The following is a 21,341-nucleotide window of genomic DNA, read 5'->3' on the forward strand; positions in this document are numbered from 1 at the left end:
CAAAAAACAGCTTTGACCCGACCTGTCTGTTAATTGTCTTTGGTATGCTGCGACCTGTCTGTTGATTGACTTTGTTAGAAACCATTCAATGGGACTCGAATATTTGGAATCAGTGTAGGAATTGAATCTTCGAATCTTCCGAATCCTGATTCTGCCAACCCTGGCAGTGGCAAGCTCGATTTAGCCTTTGGATCAATTCAACCATTGATTGTACAATTGTTAAAGTAACAAATAATATGAAAAATCGGTAAATTTGGTAGGCACGCATGATATGACGGATTGGGATTCGGAATCGAAGATCCGGATCTCAAAATGGATTTGAATCGAAAAATTCGAATCCCTGTAGGGATTCAGTTTTCCCATCACTAAATAAAACTGAAACTGAAACATTTGTCATATACTCTTTCTAACGTAAACATGAATTGTAAACCACTTCCGCGAGATAACTGATAACAGTATCTACAACCCAATATATATAAAAGGTATACTCCGGCGACACTGTGCAAGTGGATGTGTTTATTCGGGAAGGATTGTTGTTTTCGAATGATTTATTAGTGACACCCTCGTACGTTGTTTGGAAACTTATCCTGTTTAGGTGAGTGGTTTGGTTGATTATTTTCCTTAATATGATATCTAAGTGCTTGTACAACAATTGAATATCCGCTTCTGCTTATTTCTCATGGCTTAGTTACTTTTCAGCAATAGCTGTCCGTATCCTTAGGCCATGCATGTTTTTTATTTCATCTTTAAGTATTTCTGTTATTAATTTGTGCTGTTTGACGGTGGACAGCCCTTTGAACTCGGATGTTTCGACGAATATTTCATACATTGAGCCACAGCCACCAGAAATGTCGCTGACCGTGATATTTTTAGCCTGTCAATCAAAAGAACACATCATTGAACATTGTTCGTACTATGTGATAAGATAATCTACAACGCTAACGATCGAAACTGGCAGACATATGACGATCGTTGCTAAGTGTTGGATGTGTGGGCTGTTTAATCGTTCATGATGCACATACCAACGGGAATTTGGATTGAAGTGTTTTCTGCAATAATTCCTCAGAATTTGTAACCATTCGGGAGGTTCCTGACCATACTTGCGTCAGCATCTGGAAGTAAATAGAGTGAAAACATTAATTGAAAGCAACAGATATGAACCTAGAACGTCATTTTTATCATCTAGTGTGTGAAATCTTCAAAACCGCAAAAGATCCTTATATTTTGTTCTTTGGGTTTATATACAACTTCACTAATGAACACAAACGCACAAATGTTTTGTTTGCCATCCAAGTCATATATGATGGGCTTATTCTACTTTCTAAACCTTTACATTTAACTACAATGTCCCTGAATATAGAGGAAGGTTAATAAGTTGAACTAACAGAAATGTATCGACTACCAAAATTACGAAGGGAATTTCCACTCATTTTAATTAATGGTTTTCACCATCGAAACTCCTGCCGCACAATTACACAACCTGACACTACCAAGATTTTTAAGGTTGTGTTAAAAACATTTTCTGTTAAAGCCAAGGTTACTGGAACGAATTTTCTTCAACAGGTTGATATGTCTCTTTATCTTGATGGTACCGAGTCGAAAAATGAACCAAATATTTCGGTTGCAGCAAGATGATTAAATACTGAATAGTGCCAGTTTTTTTTTGTATGGTACTCGGGGTCCACACTACAGCGCGACGTCCCGTCCCGAAACGCGACGTCGCCTGATAGGCGGCTGAACTCCATATAAAAAAAATGTCGCACAAATCGCGCTAGACGATGCCTAGTGTAGAAACAGCGAAAAACGCGACGTCGCGCTCGCTCTTGACAAATGTCAATTCGAAACGTAAAAAAACCGACAGCTGGACAAAACGTAAACAAGCCGAAACACAAACGCGTACAAAACGAGCAATATTCTTCACAAAACATCGGATTTTTCGTTTTATCACTTATTTCTAGCCTTCACAAATGTAATTCAGTAATCAAACTCCGTTTTAATTGATATTTTTACCAAATTTTTTTCGGGTGCCGAAACGTAAACAACAAGTAGAGATGACGGAGAAATATATACCTCCTACGGTGGGATAAAATATCGAATTTCAAATGTAGAAGCGCCAAACTTCCTAAGGGTGCATAAAATAAGTACCTAAACAAATAGCATACATTACTACGACAACATTAAACAAAAAAATTTCGCCGAGTTTGCGCCCCAATGTGATGCATATTTTCACATACTTCCCTACCTCTGTCGCGCTTTGCTTGCGCGATTGTTCTGCCGAAACTGGGCTACTTTTGTAACGGGACGTCGTGCTGTAGTCGACCTCGTGCAAGGAGGTTAGGGTGGTGCAAGGTTGCGCTTCACGTCGGGACGTTGCGCGCCAATGTATCGTGTGCGTTTCATAGATGTAAACTATGTACATGCATACACATAGCAAACTATTTGAAAAAACGTTACTGCTTACAAATGTACAATGCTGTGCATCTGTAGATTTACCTTTTACAGGGTTTTTCATGATACCATAACAGTACCAGTATTTATTCTAACTGCAGCACATGACATTCCATCAGAACCAGTAAGCACGCGATCGTGTTTATCATAGCGTTGACAGTAGAAATGGTAACTGTAGCAGTTGATATTATGCGAAGCAAAGTTCGAATATTTGACGTTACAAAATAATAAGAAGATTCCAAACAATTAGCAAAGTGAACTTCGCTCCTGAAAGGCTACAATGTACGAATTTTGTTTAAATTTAAAGCTATTTTTCCTATACCTACGTACCGATTGACTCTCCACATCAAGAATCAAAACTCAATAATTAAATGTTTAAAAGTGTAGAATACATAATGTAATGGTATGATATTTTGTATATTCATTGGAAACTTTGGCTTTTTACGCGTACAGAAAAAGGTGCCTGCAATTTTGCAGGTGTTCAATGCCCTCGGCGTAGAAATTCGATTCATAGCAGTCGTCTGTAGTGGTGGCAGTGCATGCGATTTATTTACAATACACAGTATTTAGAACGGTAAAAATGATTCACAAAACAGCCTGCGAGCAACACAGATAGAAGAACGATGTTGAATAAGTTGGAAATACATACCGAAACGTCGTTATCGTGTTTTTTCCGCGTTGAGAAACATATCTTAATCACCACCAAGCTGCTTGTAGGGAAAAAATCGCATAGCCAATTCAACAACTGGTATCCGGTCTAGAATATTCGAATGTGACGAATAATGTTTACATTACTATGTATGTAGCAGAAAGGAGATAATTTATGTTACAAAACAAATCTTAGTGAGTTACCTCTTCTAGCAGAAATATGTAAATAAATATGAACCAATCAATAAATTTGTAATATATCGTTCAAATTTCACCACGCAAATCGACTGCCCCAACCAGGCGTACGGATAGCTTTTGAACCAATTCAATTTGTGTAAAACGTTGAGGCAATTTCGGCTTCTCGGTGCAGAAGGTGTGTTTGGGAGCAAAGTTCGCAATGATGCGTATTTTGTCCCTTCCTTTCCTGCATCGTCAACTATACTTGAAAATCCACCGGAGAACGGAACTGATGCCCTGACAGTTGAGAAATGTTAACAAGGAGTAACAAAAACTAATCAAGAGATTAAAATTGTACGGACTTTATTTTGTTTAAAATGCAAAGTTCTATTGAACAGCAAGTAATTTCTTAAGAAATCACCATTTGCTTCCAACATGTTGTATAACATCGTATGTGATGCCTTCGTGGTCGTGTAATCTCAAGACACACCCGACACAACATTAGGCACCGGTTCACAACATTGGGCTTAATATCATCATAAAAAATTTTAACACAATATTCTTTCCGCTTGTTACCAACCGTGATAATACGATATGTAGTTTTTACTGTTTCTTCTATCTATTTTGTGGATATGGCTTGGCTCAAGAAACAAATTTGTCTCAATAGAAACATAAATACACCACGAACTTGAAAAAACAAATCCCACAGTCCGAGCCGTATTGGGAATGGTGTTTTTCCCATATTTTTTCAGTAGTGTACGTGAAATGCTGAGGAAATGTTTCACAACACCTTCCACAACTCATGGTAGTAGTTGTGTTGCACTCACCATTATTGATCGTGATACGATTCGGTAGAGCTATTACCGGAACCAAAGATGGAATAGAGTCAGTCTGCTGTGCACTTTTGAGTCGAGTGTGTCTCATGTCGCTGGTATTCATTTTCCATCTCTTTCTATTCCGTGTCCAACTGAGAAAGTGTAAACATCTTTCGACTGTGGTGAAGAGAGATGGCAACGGATAGTGGCGAAAACAAAAAGGCTTAATCCACGGAACAGAAAAGAGAGAGAGTATAGCGCTATATCGCTTTTCTTTTGGTTGGCCAACAACGCCTGGAGGTCAAGCGTGTGTGCTGAGTTTTAACGAAACTGGTCTGAGCAGACTAATGGCGATACCGAAGCGAAAAAACTCGTAAATAATGCGCGTGCGTTATGTTTGTGGCGACAAAATGTGAATAAAACAAGAAACTGACTGCTACACACAGTTGTGAGAGGTGTTGCTGGCAGGGTTTAATATTGTTCGTAATGAAACAATTGAGGTCACCCAGCGTCATTCGAAGTAAAGTAAACAAATAACCTAATAGCCATGTAAGACTTCAAACGCAATTTCATTCTTGTGTAGTTGAAATCATCTACGTGAGAAGTGTAGTGCAGACGATCATACTGCGTATGAGAAAGAAAGTAAACAAACGTCGTTTATCTCCGTGGCACCATCGTGGGAAGAATCAGAAATGAAAATAAACTTTTTTTTCAATTTGAACGAAAAACCGCAGCAAAAATACATGATTCAATATTTCCATTAGGCATCAACCTAAAACACACAAGATAGAAACGTTACAAAAACAACAAAATACTGTGAAACAATCGTGTTGTGTTAAACACCATGAAATTTATCATCATAGCAGACATTGCATTGAACGGCGGTCTTGATCCCTTCAAAGTTTAATGTGCAAAATTAGCAAACTTAGCTACTGGAATATAATTGAAACAGAGAAGTGATTGCCAAGCTGGCATTTTTTTTTTCTCCCAAGACTGTGAATCCACTGTGTGAAAAGAAGACAGAGGGGGTGAAAAAGACAGAGAGCAAAGAGTGTTATTTAGTTGTGTGTGAGTGTTGGGAGTGGACCAGTTCTTATTTTCTTTACGGCCATATTGCTAACGCTGTTGCAGCACTTAACCGCAACTATTAAATTTCGAACACGAAAAACAGTGGTGTTGGTGAAATCTATCGAGACGTGTGACTAGCAACAACAAAAGCATCATGCCGAGCAAACAGACGAACGACGTGTTAGCAGTTGAGGAGCTTGTACATGAAATCCGCGAGAATCTGCGGTTAAAGGCAAAACCTTCCCATCAATCGTCGCGTAGTTCAAGACCCTCACCCTACCACATACCATGCCGATCGTGGTCGGAGCCATTGTGCGGGAACGGCACAGACAAGGGGAAGCTATCTTCTGGATGTAAGGCAAAGACGAAAGGCGATGAAGCAATAGATGACCCTTACGAGTTCCTGCAGACTCTCTTGAAAAACAACAACCTCGTCAAGGAAGCCGTCCGCCGATTGCAGCACGGTCTATCGCCGAAGCAGAGATATTTCTACGAGAGCGACGAGGAATCGACACGGTCACCTATAGTAGTCATGTGTCAGCTAGAATCTTAAGTAGTATTAATAGTAGGAATAATCATAGGCAAAAGCGCTTAAAAAAAACAAAAACGTTAGACTCGTTTAAATCAACACAAAAAGTAATCGCAAGTTACGGTAGACTTAACAACAGAATAATTTTTCAGCTGTTACACAAATCGTCATTCATTGTACTCTTAGAGGGTAAAAATAGGCGATTCTGTAGCCCATTCAATGTGTGGTGTTTTGAGCATGTTTTCTTCCTATGAGTGCTGCATCTGCAATGAAATTTTCTCTTGTCGAATGAGAGAAATGTGTCCAGTTTTATTTAGAGAATTAATTTTGTGTTCTCCTTTTTTGTATATTGGTCGATTCTTTTTTCCAAATATACAACATGTTTGCTAGTATTGATTTGATATCAAAACTATCATGAAATATAAATATAAGCAATTCTCATTCAAAGGTAGTCAATGCTCGACGAGTCTTAGACATTTCATGATAGGTTTATACGCATGCGTCTTTTTAAAAGGCGTTTTGTTCTCTATGTGCAGCATTCTTGTGCTGTCGTTGATAACTGACACACATAGCAGTGTAATAAGCTAGTATTTTTTACTGTGTAAGATGCGTAACATAAGGAAATCAGTCTCATCAATTCATGAAAGTTGATATACTGCAAATGTTCTTTGCATTTAAGCCTTTACTATCACTATGCTTCTTTTTTTGTTCCTATGAATGTTTTTGCCATAACTCGCATAAAACAATCACTTATTAAAGACGGAAAGCAGCGTACCTTCGCTTCAACTTATTTCATTCGAAACTGGAACTTCATAATCTGAAGAAACTTTTCCGCTGAAATCATTTTCCAGCGAAGTATTTCTTCGCATAAGTTTAATTCTTCAAACCCCGACAAATTTGACAGGACTTAAGCACGACGCACAGGATTTTGAATTGTTAAGTTCCATCCGATTAAGGTATGCTGCTGCTTGTGTTATTTATCAAAAGCATTACAATGGTGTCAGTGCTTTGTGGCACGGAATTTTATCGGACGTCAGATTCGTAAGCTTTTCTGTTATGTTCAAATTCTAAGAAAATTAAATGATTTTATTTATTTTTTCTAGATGATAGCCTTAATTTCGGTTTTATGAAATGAAGATTGATTGACAGATGAAATTAAACGACCATTCGATTAAATCAAACCTTTTTGATTTCAACGTACAACAAAATTACATGACCGATTTCATCTGTCAAATCCATACAATATCGCCCGATAAAATCTGACTGACTCGACAGAGCACTGACACCAGCCTTAGGGACATGTTATTTGGGATAATACTAATAAAAAATACCACACAATTCATTGTTTTTCGCAGACAGGTCAAATAACTTTCTTATAAGATCTCTTTTTTGTACAGTGAGTCATCCTTCGATCACTGAATTCGATCGAATCGAGCTGCCAATTTTCATACATATCGCGTCAAACGAACCGAATCTCGCTTTCGTTATATGTATGAAATTTCCGGCCCAAGTCCGTGCTAAGCATGAGTATTTCTATACTGATCGAAGATATATTATTGTCTAAAGCCGTTATAAAACGAAAACTTTAACTGTCACCTTTGCCAAACTTCAACTGTCGAATCGCGTTTGACAGAAATATTTCTCTTTTCACACCCGGATTCTGATTTCTTTTTGCTGTGGTCTAGAAGTTTTAAGTGGCAATATGTTTTTGCTCTGTAAGTTGAAACACGTTTTGTTCGTTACTCTAAGTTAAAAAATACGGTAAATTCAAACATAAAAACAAACCAAACAACTTCAAACCTCATTTGGTAGAACTTTGCGTTATTACACGAGTGGGCAGAATTTTTATGTCATACGCCCTGTCAGCTCCTATTTGGAAATAAACGTCTAGACAAAGATGACAATTAAAGTCCTCGTCTAATAAGGGTATAATAACAAGCGGAAAGAGATCCTTTGAAACCTATTTTAATGACATTTCGAACAATTTAAGCTATAATGAACCAATATCAACCATAAAAAACAGACTGACAGACCTATGAAAGAAGAAGGCATGAAAAAAGATTAATTATCGATGTGTGTATCCAGGACAGGATAATTGTTGCGAGGTTTATTCTCCAACCTTATAATAGTTGTTGTTGAATGGATTTGTATTTTTCATCAACAAGTCATCCACATCGGTCCAAAAACATATTCGCCATTTTGCTCAATCTACTGGCTAAACTTCTTTTCATCACTTCTTTTTGTTCTTGGCAACTTCTCGCAACAACCGTCTTGGACTTGCCTGCTCCATTAGGGACTTACAAGATTTTTACCGTTGGTGTAGTCAGTCGTCTCTTACAGGGGGGAGCTCATGCACACCTTTTACCTACCAACAGCATCATTCCGGTTTAAATCGAGGTGTTTTACTTGCGAAAATTCTGCTCTTCTCTAATCTTCCTTTTCTGTCGACTTTATCCTTTCGTTTTCAATAACTCATTATGTTATACATATGGCCATTTCATACTGGTTGTGTCCCTTGTTAGTGTGATAATTTAGAACTCCTGAGTGTGAGAGCTGAAGTTTTTGTCATTGACATTCAGTTCATATGATTTTCTATAAATTAGAACTCGCATTCCGCACTAATATGTCTTTACTGTCATAGCTATCAAAACTGTGTCTCTGAATGTGGAGGGGTCACCCAAATCAGGTGGATTTAACTTTGCGCGCAAAAAAGAAGAATAAAGCGGTTATTCAGAACTAAAGTACTGAAGGATTAACTATTGATGTGCATGACATAAATCAATTTAAGATCAAATAAAAAACAGCCAAAGACAGCAAATCCCACACAAGCAAGCACTACACTAACGGATCCTCTTTCACTCGTACATCATTCTGTTTTAACAGTCCAGTTAATTCGCCAGGCGAACATTATGTTCGGAAGCACCAAAACATTCTGGGGCAACTTTCTTTAATTATTTGTATTTTGCAAATGATACATTATGGGAAATATTTCGAGTTTGACATGAATAGTAAAAGAAAGGAATATTTTTTCGGTGAAATTGTTTTATAATGATTAATGATAATGATTATTTTTTCATCTGTTTGGGGGCCTTCGATTTTTTGTACTCAATTGGTTCCGATTTCGCTCGCTGTTTACACAAAAAACGCGATATGATTCAAGTTGCGATATAACGACATGAACATATGGAAACTTCAAAGAAACTTTCCAGATTTCACTAATGTTCATTTTATGATGCTTATTTACAATTTTAAACTTTTGGTTTCTGTTTTTGTGTATCTCGAGAAATGTGTCTATAAGATGAATCTCAGAGGTGAAGAAAACAAGAACAATATTTCACGGCATAGTGAAGCTATCAGAAAACTAAATATATTAGAATAAATCAATACTAATGAATGAATGAAGCATGTATGTGAATGATTTTCATAAAAGGCGCAATGGAATATAGATTCTTTTATGCTGTAGTTTAAATCCGTTTTAGGATTAATTTTCTTTCGTCTCCCGATGCGACTACCATTTCCTTATAATTAATTCTACGATGTTAATAATCATATAGTTTTCAAAAATATATAATTTCTACATAACAAATAATAAGTTTCTATGTGATTTAGTTTAAATATATGTATATTTATATATACATATATTATATATCATTATATATATTATTGTAATAAGATGATATATAAGATAATATATATTGGCGTTTTCATAATTATTGTTCGCAGTCCATAAATAGCATTGCAAATATAAACATAATTTCCTAATATATATCTATGTAAATAGGGCAATTTTGTTGTTGAAATAGTTTTGCTTTTGTTTTACAATTTACATCACAATTATTGGCATACAGTAGAAGCTCTTTCATTCGAAAATAAACAAGTACCTAATAATAAAGACAACATCTAACATGCACGCAAATTCATCCTCGTTTTAAACGATGGTTAACTAAACAAATCCGTATGCTATTTCACCTATTATTATTATCGAACGGAAAAAATCGCGTGTAAGCTAAGAAAGGTTGAAATTTGTATTTGAATGTCTTTTGCTTGCATGTTAACACGGTAAACTGAACTAAGAATGCAGAAATTTAGTGTTTTGTTTTAACCTGAGCACACTGCTACTCTCCTCATTGCTTATACTTATCTGTGCAGGAACAGAAATATTGAGTATGTATTGAGCAGCATTGCATTGCAATCAGCTTCCGAATTCGGTCATCAAAATACTGAGAAAATAAGCAACCTACACGATAGTCCTACATACGTAAATACAGATTCCATTGGCACAAATCTATCTTTTTTATATTTGACAGTTGGCGGTGATCAACTTCATTTAAAGCATTTATTTGTGGGATTCCAACATTTTTTTCATTTACGTTTCATAATTGTTTGCTACGTGTTCGCTATTTCTATACATATCACTGCCAACATGTAATGTCTAGTTTTTATTTAGCACAAAATGTCATCTATTCATGTCGAATAACTCTTCGAAAAAAGAGGAAGAATAAAGAATATAGTACTTATTAAAAAGCTTAAATATTTCAACACAACTTCACGTGAGCTATAAGGATTATGAATCAATTTCATATATGAGTTTAAAACAAACACGTTGTTTGCTAATGAATGAGGTTCTACTGTAATTTTTTAAGCCAAGAAAAAGCAAAACTTCACAGCAAGCATGTCTAAATCAATTCAGTGGTAGCTAGTTAACGCAATTGCGACTTGGAGCAAAATAGGTAAGCTGAAATACTGAACTATTAATGATTAAACAAATGTTTTGAAAATAATGAATTGCTGCAACAAATACATGCGGTCCTCAAAAAATCTTCGATGACTGCTAGTTTAAATACCTGATCTAGTTGCACAAACTATCACGAGTGTTAAAAATCTTGATGGGTGAAATGCATAAAATAGACAACTAGCACTAAGCCTGCAGAATTCTGTAAGGTAAAAAAGTGAAATAAATTTTAGAAAATCGATTCGATCATAATTAATAAACGATGTGAATAAAATCATGTATAAATAAAAAATACCCATGGAATTAAAAACCAAGATGTGTTTTAAAACAGAATTTCATCTTTTTTCTACTATCCGAAATGAATCTGCTGCAAATCTTCCAGGTTGAGGTTAATAAATAATAACACACATCAATTCAATCGCTTTTCAATTATCTGTTTTGATTAACACTCAAATCCAAACAGTGGTCATTTTGACCGCAACGCAATTTTCGATTTGAAAATCTCGAAAACGGTTAAATATTTTTACAAAAAAACAGACTTCTCAAAATCCAAAGTTACCTCTAACTCGGGGTCCACACTGCAGCGCGACGTCCCGTTTCAAAAGTAGCCCAGTTTCGACAGAACAATCGCGCAAGCCAAGCGCGACAGAGGTAGGCGAGTATGTGGAAATATGTATCACATTGGGGCGCAAACTCGGCTAAAATTTTTTATTGAATTTTGAGGTAGTAATGCATGATATTTGTTTAGCTACGTATTTTATGCACCCTGAGTTAGTTTGGCGCTTCCACATTTGAAATTCACTGAGAAAACAAACTTAAACAAACAACGACGATATTTTGGCCCGCCGTAGGAAGTATATATTTCCACATCATCTCCTACTTGTTGAAGAGCAGTTTGTTTACGTTTCGGCACCCGATAAAACTTTGGTAAAAATATCAATTAAAACGGAGTTTGATAACTTAATTACATTTGTGAAGCCTAAAAATAAGTAGTACAACGAAAAATCCGATGTTTCGTGAAGAATATTGCTCGTCTTGTTCGCGTTTGTGATTCGGATTGTTTACGTTTTTTCCAGCAGTCGGTTTGTTTACGTTTCGAATTGGCATTTGACAAGAGCTAGCGCTTCTTCTTCTTCTTCTTCGCTTCGGCGAGGATTTACTCCAGTACGGCTATTGAATCCAGCTTCCTGGGCCTTCGCAAGCTAACCTGGAGACATAGACCTCTATTGTTTAAGGACTGGCTACTAAAGGCCATATGTCCTGATTTTCTGTGTTCTGATTTTCTTTGATTCAGATTTTCTGTAGGCGTCACATTTTGACTGCCACCATGCGGCCAGGAGCACTTCTAGCCAACCCCGCTAGTGCGCAATCAAAATGCGGCTGTTCACCCGCCGTAACGAAAGGAATATTTCCTTCCGTTTGTCAGATCGCACGAAACTCGGGATCCGCTTGATTACTCAAACAGCACGAGATGTGCGTCGGCTAGGATTTCTCTGACTTGAGCTCCAGCTCGGCGACACCACGCGGTCGTGCCTAAGTTAACCTTACTTTTCCGCTAACCCTTTCAGGAACCTCGTACACTGCTAACCATCCGCTCTGATGCGCCGAACTGGAACTGAAGAGCTAGCCGGACGTCGCGTTTTTCGCTGTTTCTACACTAGCGCGATTTGTGCGACATTTTTTTTGTATGGAGTTCGGCCGCCTGTCAGGCGACGTCGCGTTTCGTGACGGGACGCCGCGCTGTAGTGTGGACCCCGAGAAAAACAAAAATGTCAGATTTTCCTATTCGACCCGTTCCGAAAACCAACTTGACTAATTTCCGTAATCAATCGTTCAAATGCTGCTTTTAGGTACTGCTTGCTTGGTGTAAAGCGAAAAAGATCGAAGTCGATTTTTCAGCATTTATTTATTCAAAACTAGCTTGTCGCCCCGGCGTTGCTCGGCGAAGAAGGATTTGAGAAAAGAATTATAGTTTTTACCATGTACTCGAAAGTTTTATTTTAATATGATAGTTTCCATAAGTAATTGGTAAAAGAGTAAATGAGGCCCCGGGTTAGATTCTCCTCTTCCTACTGGTTCACATTAAGCGCCTGAAGCTATGCAAAGCGCGAAGCATGCATACTTTTCAAATATTTGATCGCTAACGGTTCGCTTAAAAGAACATAACGGTTTAAACTAATCACGCAGTGGAGGTTGAATGCGGGTTAATATACTTTTACATGTTAAGTTAGTGTACTGTTACTAGTAACTAAACTATACCACACATGATGGACAGCATGAAACAATGAGTTTAGCCGAAGAAATGATTTTGAAACGGCGGCGCGCCCGCAGCGAGCGGACTGCGCTAGGTCTACTGAAAAAGAGAGTTTGTTATAGTTTTGAGAAATAAGGGGGGCCCGTGGGCACACTACGATTCAAATACTCGTAGGTTGAATTTAACGAATTAATGTATCGCCAATTGCATACATTCAGTTTAAACGTCCACAAGAGGTGTAGCCACGATCGAAAACATGGCGGCCGGGGCCTCATTTACTCTTTTACCGTAATATTTAAAATAGATATTTCTTCAATTTCCCCGTGTTGTAAAAACCTATTTTAATGAATGTACCTTGACATCTGGTATTGTCACTTTCATTACAGTAGTGGTCAGCCATCATACATACTTGGGCTAATGTTTATTTTCATTAGTACCGTGTATGAGCCATAAATTAGAATAATATTTATGAAAGCCCGTAAATTCCTACGATTAATTATGGTTCTTTAAAAAAACTACTGAAAACTGTGGATAATGTTTGTTTTGTGCAACAAAAATACATATTTTGTACATTTTTGCAATGTTTTGTTATTATGTGAAGCAGTGTAGAATGCGTACGTGTTTGTTTTGTTTGTGTTAGTGAAACTGAGTTTCAATTGTAAAATTTAGATGATTTTTTCACAAAAAAGTGATCAAACGAAACTTCAACAACATCTGCAGTGCTTAAACTATATGTGTGGAAAGTTTCAGAACCGACGATTCAGTGTTGGTCGAGTTTTTAGTGTACTCAAAACTCCATACATAAAAAAACTAAAATATGTAGTAGATGTGTTATTCAGATCCATGGGTCCGCGACAGCCGAGCGGTAGCGCCGGTTAGAAAATCGGCCCATGAGCGCCGGGGCTCACCACCTCGACGGCGGGTTCGAATCCCAACCGAGACCGGACCCTCCCCTGTACGAGAGGACTGACTATCCACGTACAACAGGGAAACAAGTCTCGTAAGCCCTTAACGGGCAGGCATGACCAAGAGGTCGTTACGCCAAGATGGAGAAGAAGTATTCAGATCCAGGATAAAAATGTGCGCTGGAAATCTAGTACAGTTGATATCCGACTAACGCGGATAATGGGGGCCAGAGAAATCCGCGTATCTCGAATTTCCGCGTATCTCGAATATTGCTTTACACATAGCTTATACAAGGAGTTAAGAGATCGAGCTCTTGTGTACATGTATCATAGAATATTCAAAATTTTACATTGTCCTTTAATATGAATGCAATGCAAGCGTATTCAAACAACCCAAAAGTAACGGGAATCGGGTTGTAGGGAGAAAAGGGGGGAATGGGGATCGGGTTCAATATTTTTTTTTTAAATCTTAACATGTTCTTGATCAGTATGCAAAGTTTAGTTTCTGTGAGTGCATCCGCTAGTCTTTGAGATTTTTTTTCAGTGTAACGGTTTTAGTGTTTTCGGCGGTTTTGTGAGATGGCCAAGTGGAACTGAGGCCAACCTCGTTCTGGGCGCCCCCCAACTTCAAAAACGGACGAAAATGTCCTAAAAATCAACAATCTTGTTCAGAATTTGTTCCTCCACGATGGAAAAATCGGTGTCATGTCATTTTTGGTCAAAAACTGCCTCACGGACAGCACTTTGTGGGCAGGTGCTTATCGTGGTCTCATTTGGAATCTTGGAAGAATCAGTCTCGCGACGGATCCGTCGTTTTCTTCTAGCTGTTTTCCCTCAACATCTTCAAATGTGCACGTAAATTGCAATAAACGAAATAAAAAACATAAGTTATGCAAATGTGTATTTTACATATTTATTCGTGTGGTTGTACATCTCAGGAATTTAAATAGATGTAATAAACCCAATCTACTGTCAAATTTTGCAAACCGCGTATCTCCGAATCCGCGTATGTCGAGTACAGCGTATGTCGGATATCTACTGTATGTCGAGCAATATTTAAAAATTAAAGTCATAATTTTGCGATTACAGACGACGCCATACACATTTTTTTCGGAATTTGGATGATACGGCAGGGATCTCCAAACTACGGCACGCGAGACCCTCTCCTCCTTGGGTAAATGTGGACTAACGCTACGGTTATTCCACCCAATGCGGCCCGCGTTAACAAAAGTTTGGAGAACACCGAAGCGCATGGATCAAGAACTGCAAATTGAGTAAGACTTGATCGGCTCACCACCTTCAACCGTTAATACGTCTCAATTCGATATTTTTTGATTTCCACTGAGCTAGCGGAATGATGAAGTAGTACATCAAAAAATTAAAAAAAGCCACAAGATAGCCAACAAATATCCCAAGTAACATTTTAAGTTTTATCATGGTTCTTACGATGTTGTTCATGCTCATCATTAAGTCTCATCTTAAGAGTAAAATATCTTAAAGGCTGTGATAAAACCTTCATAAACCCGTTTTAAGTGTAAGAGGGCCCACTCTACAGAACGTTGTCAAAACCATCCCTTAAAACCTTTTCTAGACCAAAAATCACTGATTGGTTTTAAGAGAAGGTTTTAAGAAGGACTTAACAGCGTATTTACAGACTCTTCAAGTCTACTAAGATTTTAGACTTAATGAGCGATTTTATAGCTATCCTCAAAAGGTTTTAAGGATGTCAAAAATATTAAAACTATTTTGCCTGCTGAGAAACCTCTATAAAACCAATTGGACTTGGTACACCCATGTTAAAACATTGATAAAACTTGTTAAAGTCTAATAGGTCTTGGAAATGTTACTTGGGATACTACAACATAACCGTTTACGGATTTGAAAAATCTTTAATAATGGAGAAGTTACAGCGTGTCAAAAAGAGCGTTCAATTAACCGTTAAAAAGCATTCAGGCAAGATTCCAACGCAACGCATTCTACTGTTAAAAATATTGATTATTTTTTATCTGCAGATATAATTATAAGCAAATAAAGAAAATATGAATGTTATTTCATATATTGTTGTAATTGTTTTTATCGTTTTTTTCTTCAAAACTTGTCTAATTCTTTTTTCAAAAGGACGATATCGATAGACAAGAATGGCGTTCTTCCAGATGGGTTTGAATACTCACGCTATCCCTATGGCGTTGTTCCGTGACAATCGTGCAAAGGTGACCAACGAACTACAGCGCGTTAACAAATTTGGCGAGCAGTCCAAACCATTCATTTTGCTGCAGGGAGGAGATAACATTAGTCATTACGACACGGACGTAGACTATGTTTTTCGACAGGTAAGTCAAATAGTGGGCAAAACTAACGTAATGTGAGGTAATATGCTCCTTTTAGCGGCACAACCCCGGTGTACAAAAACTTGCGTGCAATCACTGAACGCCATACATTAGAATTACTGAACGCCATATACTTGAATCACTGAACGCCAAGCAATAGGAGTCTTTTTGATATATGGCGTTCAGTAATTCGAAAAATGAGGGGAAGGCACTCTCTCCCCTTCTGTTATGGGTTACCCCTCCTCGTTCCTCCCTTCTTACATTTTTCCCCATACCCTCCGGGTCTCCTGGACTCGTTGGTAAGTGGCAAGTGACTGACATTCAGACAATTTGACGAAAGCTGTTTGCTCCGGATCAATCATTTACCGGTAACAAATTGTTTGAAAGCTTGTAATTACATAAGCTGTGAAATAATATAGCCACATAATTAACCAGCTCCTTGCTCACACGGGACAGGTTGACTAGTAGTAATCAATTGCCAATTTCAGGCTTTACTGCGTACTTCCCCTTGCAATCAAGTTATCTTTTCGACGCACGAGTCAACTATACAAAGCAGTATTTGATCGAGCAGCGAATATAATTCTAATATTCGTTTTGTCCGTGACTTAATCAGCAGCATAAAATAATGAATAAATGAATAAAGATTATGGTGTTATAATACCATATTTTTTTTATCTACGAAAGGACTCGCTCCTTTGCTGGATCGGATGCGAAGATGACATTCTTTTCTGGAGCTATCCCATCACTACACTGGTTTGTCTTTAGACAGCAGGAATGCTGACGGCTACTATGGAAATATACGATGGTCAAAAATAAATCTAATTGGTGAGCAAAAAACGTGTTTGCGATGAAATAAACCATAACCAAAGATTGTTGATTGGATACTATTTATTTATAAGTGCTTCCGGTTGTATATATTAATCAATCGCACTAAAAATCGCCAGTAACATTGTCAAAATATATACGGAATAAAACTTTGACCAGATGTAAATCAAACCTTCGATTGATTCGAACCGGATTCGAGGGGAGTGAGAGATATTTGAACCATGGATACCATAGGGGGTGAAACAGGAAGGCGGTGGGTGAAGATTAGCTAGCAGTTGTGTGCAAGCAGCAGTTTGTGGGGTAGGGTGGGTAAAACAGTCAGTGAAACGGGTGGAAGTTGTGTGCAAGACTCATTTTGTACCGCGGGGAATAATGTTCCTTCCCGGCTGACAGAAATTCAAATTTTCTGCTGCTGTCATGTAGTTCCAGCAACCCCCCACTAGTCAATTTAGCCGTTACCATACAAGTTTTCCCACCCCCGATCCCTCTTGGCCCATACTTCGGTCTTTGCACACAAGATATCGAGTATGCCATCTCTTTTTAGCGTGTAGCTCGTCATCGTCTGTCCCGCTCATCTGTATAAATCAACGTTCTGTTGGATCCAACCCGGGTGGTATAAACGTAACTTCCCGTGTTTGGACACAGCGATTAAAAAATGTGTCTGTGTTAGTGGAACCGTGCGTGGAAAGAAAACCAGTGAGCAAATGACAAGTTCGAGAAGCCGGATCAGTATCACAACAAGAAGAGAGTTGAACACACGCGAAAGCAAAGCTAATCGTGGTAATTGTTTTAGTTTCTGCGGATCTGTAATTTCTTTTAGTGATTCCAGAACATGGTTATCTTCAGTTCGATGGAGACACTCAACTGTAAAAAGTAAGGAAAGCAGCATCTCAGGAAGCCGACAAAGCGACCGGGGAAACTACATCCGCGGCAGCAAAGTCGGACCCCGCGGTACAAAATGAGTGCTTGCACACAATTTCCACCCGTTTCACTGACTGTTTTACCCACCCTACCCTACAAACTGCTGCTTGCACACAACTGCTCACCCACCGTCTTCCTGCTTCACCCCCTATGGCATCCATGGTTCAAATATCTCTCACTCCCCTCGAACCCTAACTACATTTGCCACAGTAGGAAGGTTTGATTTACATCTGGTCAAAATTTTATTCCGGATATTTTTCTACAATGTTCCTACCGATTTTTAGTGCGATTGATTAATATATACAACCGGACGCACTTACAAATAAATAGTATGCAATCAAATATATTTTTTTATGGTTTATTTCTTCGCAAACACGTTTTTTGCTCACCAATTAGATTTATTTTTGACCATCGTATTTTTCCATAGTAGCCGTCAGCACTCCTGCTGTCTATAAACAAATCAGTGTAGTGATGGGATAGCTCCAGAAAAGAACGACATCTTCGCATCCGATCCAGCAAAGGAGCGAGTCCTTTCGTAGATAAAAAAAAATGGTATTATAACACCATAATCTTTATTCATTTATTCATTATTTTATGCTGCTGATTAAGTCACGGACAAAACGAATATTAGAATAGCTTATAGTTGACTCGTGCGTAGGTTAGATAACTTGATTGCTCAGGCAAGTACGCAGTAAGGCCTGAAATTAGCAAGTGGTTAATGCTAGTCTACCTGTCCCATGTGAGCAAGGAGCTGGTATTCAGGTTGCTATATGATTTCACAGCTTATGTAATTACAAGGTTTCAAACAATTTGTTACCGGTAAATGATTGCTCCGGAGCGAACAGCTTTCGTCAAATTGTCTGCATGCCAGTCACTTGCCACTTACCAACGAGTGGGTCAATCTTTAAGCACAATGAATCTTCATAATGCAATATGAGGAGCCAATAAAACTTAATTTACGGTTGGAATGAAAAATTTCTTATATGGAGCAAATGAATACATACGATCCAGCTCCGACGTTCCAACTCTAGTTCAGTGTTGATAGCTGCCAGCAGCACTTGGAGTGCGTCGTGTGCAGTAAAAATATAAGTGTGAAAAATAGTTGTGTTTTCAATCTAACCAAGCTCGTTAATAGATAAGATTGGTTAATAAAGTGTTTGCTTTCATTTAAACATGTAAAGCAGATGAAAATCGATCGTGCTTCAGTATTGTCAACGCTCTTCCACTTGATGCTGGCAATGGAAAGAAGATAAGTATTCCATCTTTATATTGTGCATAATTGTACATAATAAGTGATATAGTCTTTCTTCTTTTGCAGGTTTTGCCAGAAGTAGACCTAGGAGTAGTGCCAGTGAAGTGTAAAAAGAGAAATTAAATTAATAAAACGGTAACATAACCTAAAGGTAAATTCCAAAATAGTTGTTGTTTACATTTTCGGATGACATTTCCCTCGTGGGCATTGGTAGACCCGGAGGGTATGGGGAAAAATGTGGGAAGGGAGAAACGAGGAGGGGTAACCCATAAAAGAAGGAGAGTGAGTTCTTTCCTCTCATTTTTCGAATTACTGAACGCCATATATCAAAAAGACTCCTATTGCTTGGCGTTCAGTAATTCAAGCATATGGCGTTCAGTAATTCTAATGTATGGCGTTCAGTGATTGCATACAAGTTTTTGTACACCGGGGGAGTCGGAAGTTCCGACGCAATCGGTGTCGCCAGTCCTGGCCTTGTTAAAAAGGGTAAGCACAAGCATGCCGATAATCATTTCGTACCAGTTGCAGCGTAATGAGCGCAAGTCCCACTAGGCAAAAACTTGCATGCTAACTCCTAATTTTGTGTCACCCCGATTTTGCCCATACAAAATTGAGGAGTTTTGAGGAGTTTTTAGGAGTTTGAGCCACGGGCTTATGAGCGTGTGTGAGTGAGAACGTACAGCTCAGACCTATGCATGTGTTGGTGCGAACCATGGAATGTATGTATGTAGTAGTGATACATGGTTTCTTTCGCTTGATTTCGCAAAATAAAAATGTCAGGCTCAAATTGGAGAAATTATGAAATATTTATTTAACACTCAAAAAATGTTTTAAACACTTTTTACAAATACTCACGCATAATATTCTAGGAAGTAGAAAAATTCACGGGAAGTGCTTATCGTTTCGGGTGTATGAAACTTCCGGACACAATAAGCCATCGCAAACAAGCACTCGTCTATCCGGCGGGTCGATTCGGTTGTAATTGTCTAAAACTGGAGTGAGATTTCATTACGCTGCAACTGGTACGAAATTAATATCGGCATGCTTGTGTTTACCCTTTTTAACAAGGCCAGGATTGGCGCCACCGATTGCGTCGGAACTTCCGACTCCGACTTTGCTGCCGCGGATGTAGTTTCCCCGGTCGCTTTGTCGGCTTCCTGAGATGCTGCTTTCCTTACTTTTTACAGTTGAGTGTCTCTATTGAACTGAAGATAACAATGTTCTGGAATCACCAAAAAAAAATTACAGATCCGCAGAAACTAAAACAATTACCACGATTAGCTTTGCTTTCGCGTGTGTTCAACTCTCTTCTTGTTGTGATACTGATCCGGCTTCTCAAACTTGTCATTTGCTCACTGGCTTTCTTTCCACGCACGGTTCCACTAACACAGATACCTATCGGGAAAGGCTTGACATACCGATCGGTATCTCTTACCGATCGATATGTGTTCATTTGGTTCACTAACCTACCGCGAACGGCTAAAACAACCGATCGATATATAGTCGATATGGGCATCTGCCAGTTGCGATACCGATCGGTATATCTACCGCGAACGTAAAATGTTTTGCTATATCGATCGGTAGGCTACCGACTGCCATGGACCAGTCGTTAGCAGATGAAAAGTTCATTTATGATATTGGTGTTTTGATTTAATTTAAAAAATGAAATAATTTTCAATGTGAAAAACAAAAAACAAAACAGTTCTGTAAATTTACTCAAGTTATAGTTCAATACTAAGAAATATTCTAAACGAAGTTAAAACGAAGTTTTAAATAATTTTAGCAATGTGAACAGGTTATTTTAAAATGTAATTTCAGATTTTGTTTTTTCACATATTTTTAATAATATGTATTGTCCAAAAGAGTATGCTCCCACCATTCTTTTCGTTTTCGGTAAGCAAAAACCGATTGGAACTTGTATCGCAAAAATAAAATAAATTATAAATAATAAATACCTGATGCAATTTTACTGTGTATTGCAGTGAACAATGCCTTCGACACACGAAAATTGGACTCAAACCTTTTGAAGAATATCAACAAGTAGGATTAGTGAATGCATTTCCTCAAAGATTACAGCTTACTCACGCTTCATCGGAGATCTCAAACAAGTCCAGATTACTCCTTAATGTCCTTCGATGCACCGCAAGATTCACTGCATTAACCTCTTCCTCACTATCATCACTCGACAAGAAGAGTAATGCATTCATGCTGAATATCACTTTTTATTAATTATCACACAAAACTTGTTGGAACGAAACGAAAAAATGCTCATAAAACATAAACAAACTGTTTGGATGACAATTGTCATCCATATTAATATTTAAGCCATATGTAAACAAATGGCTGTTTGACAGCCTGAGAACTGCTTGCCATATCGATTGATTATGTTTTATCTATCGATATGGGAAGAACGTTCGCGGTAGCTAATTCGAGTAGATAT

At 38.0% G+C, this 21,341-nt stretch overlaps 3 protein-coding genes across 3 annotated transcripts in view; 2 read left to right on the plus strand and 1 right to left on the minus strand.

The window, feature by feature from the left end:
- Window positions 1-666: 666 nt before the first annotated feature.
- LOC131281691 (bolA-like protein 3) lies at window positions 667-1,430 on the minus strand. Its single transcript, XM_058311039.1, has 3 exons — window positions 1,386-1,430; window positions 1,023-1,112; window positions 667-874 (listed from the first exon to the last, which is right to left on the minus strand). Exons 1-3 carry the CDS (start codon window positions 1,428-1,430, stop codon window positions 689-691), a joined length of 321 nt encoding a protein of 106 aa, XP_058167022.1. The 3' UTR covers window positions 667-688.
- Window positions 1,431-5,310: 3,880 nt separating this feature from the next.
- Window positions 5,311-5,709, plus strand: LOC131293661 (uncharacterized). The gene has a single exon (XM_058321737.1). The coding sequence runs from the start codon at window positions 5,311-5,313 to the stop codon at window positions 5,707-5,709; it is 399 nt and encodes a 132-aa protein (XP_058177720.1).
- Window positions 5,710-15,703: 9,994 nt separating this feature from the next.
- The window catches only part of LOC131282860 (xaa-Pro dipeptidase), a 65,351-nt gene continuing 59,713 nt past the window's right edge, over window positions 15,704-21,341 (plus strand). Inside the window, exon 1 of the mRNA XM_058312404.1 lies at window positions 15,704-15,906. Coding sequence (XP_058168387.1) covers window positions 15,715-15,906 — 192 coding nt within the window. The 5' untranslated portion in view covers window positions 15,704-15,714. The remainder of the gene's footprint in view (window positions 15,907-21,341) is intronic.

The sequence above is a fragment of the Anopheles ziemanni genome, chromosome 2 (assembly GCF_943734765.1).
Source record: "Anopheles ziemanni chromosome 2, idAnoZiCoDA_A2_x.2, whole genome shotgun sequence".
In the NCBI taxonomy this organism is placed as follows: Eukaryota; Metazoa; Arthropoda; class Insecta; order Diptera; family Culicidae; genus Anopheles; species Anopheles ziemanni.

Bases quoted from the DNA above. Each gene is read 5' to 3' on its own strand.
- LOC131281691 (XM_058311039.1), bottom strand. From the start codon at position 1,430: ATGAGTGGAAATTCCCTTCGTAATTTTGGTAGTCGATACATTTCT. The intron at 1,113-1,385 runs GTTAGTTCAACT...ATTTACTTCCAG, and splicing joins TTGGTAGTCGATACATTTCT to ATGCTGACGCAAGTATGGTC. The intron at 875-1,022 runs GTATGTGCATCA...TTTGATTGACAG, and splicing joins TTCAATCCAAATTCCCGTTG to GCTAAAAATATCACGGTCAG.
- LOC131293661 (XM_058321737.1), top strand. From the start codon at position 5,311: ATGCCGAGCAAACAGACGAACGACGTGTTAGCAGTTGAGGAGCTTGTA.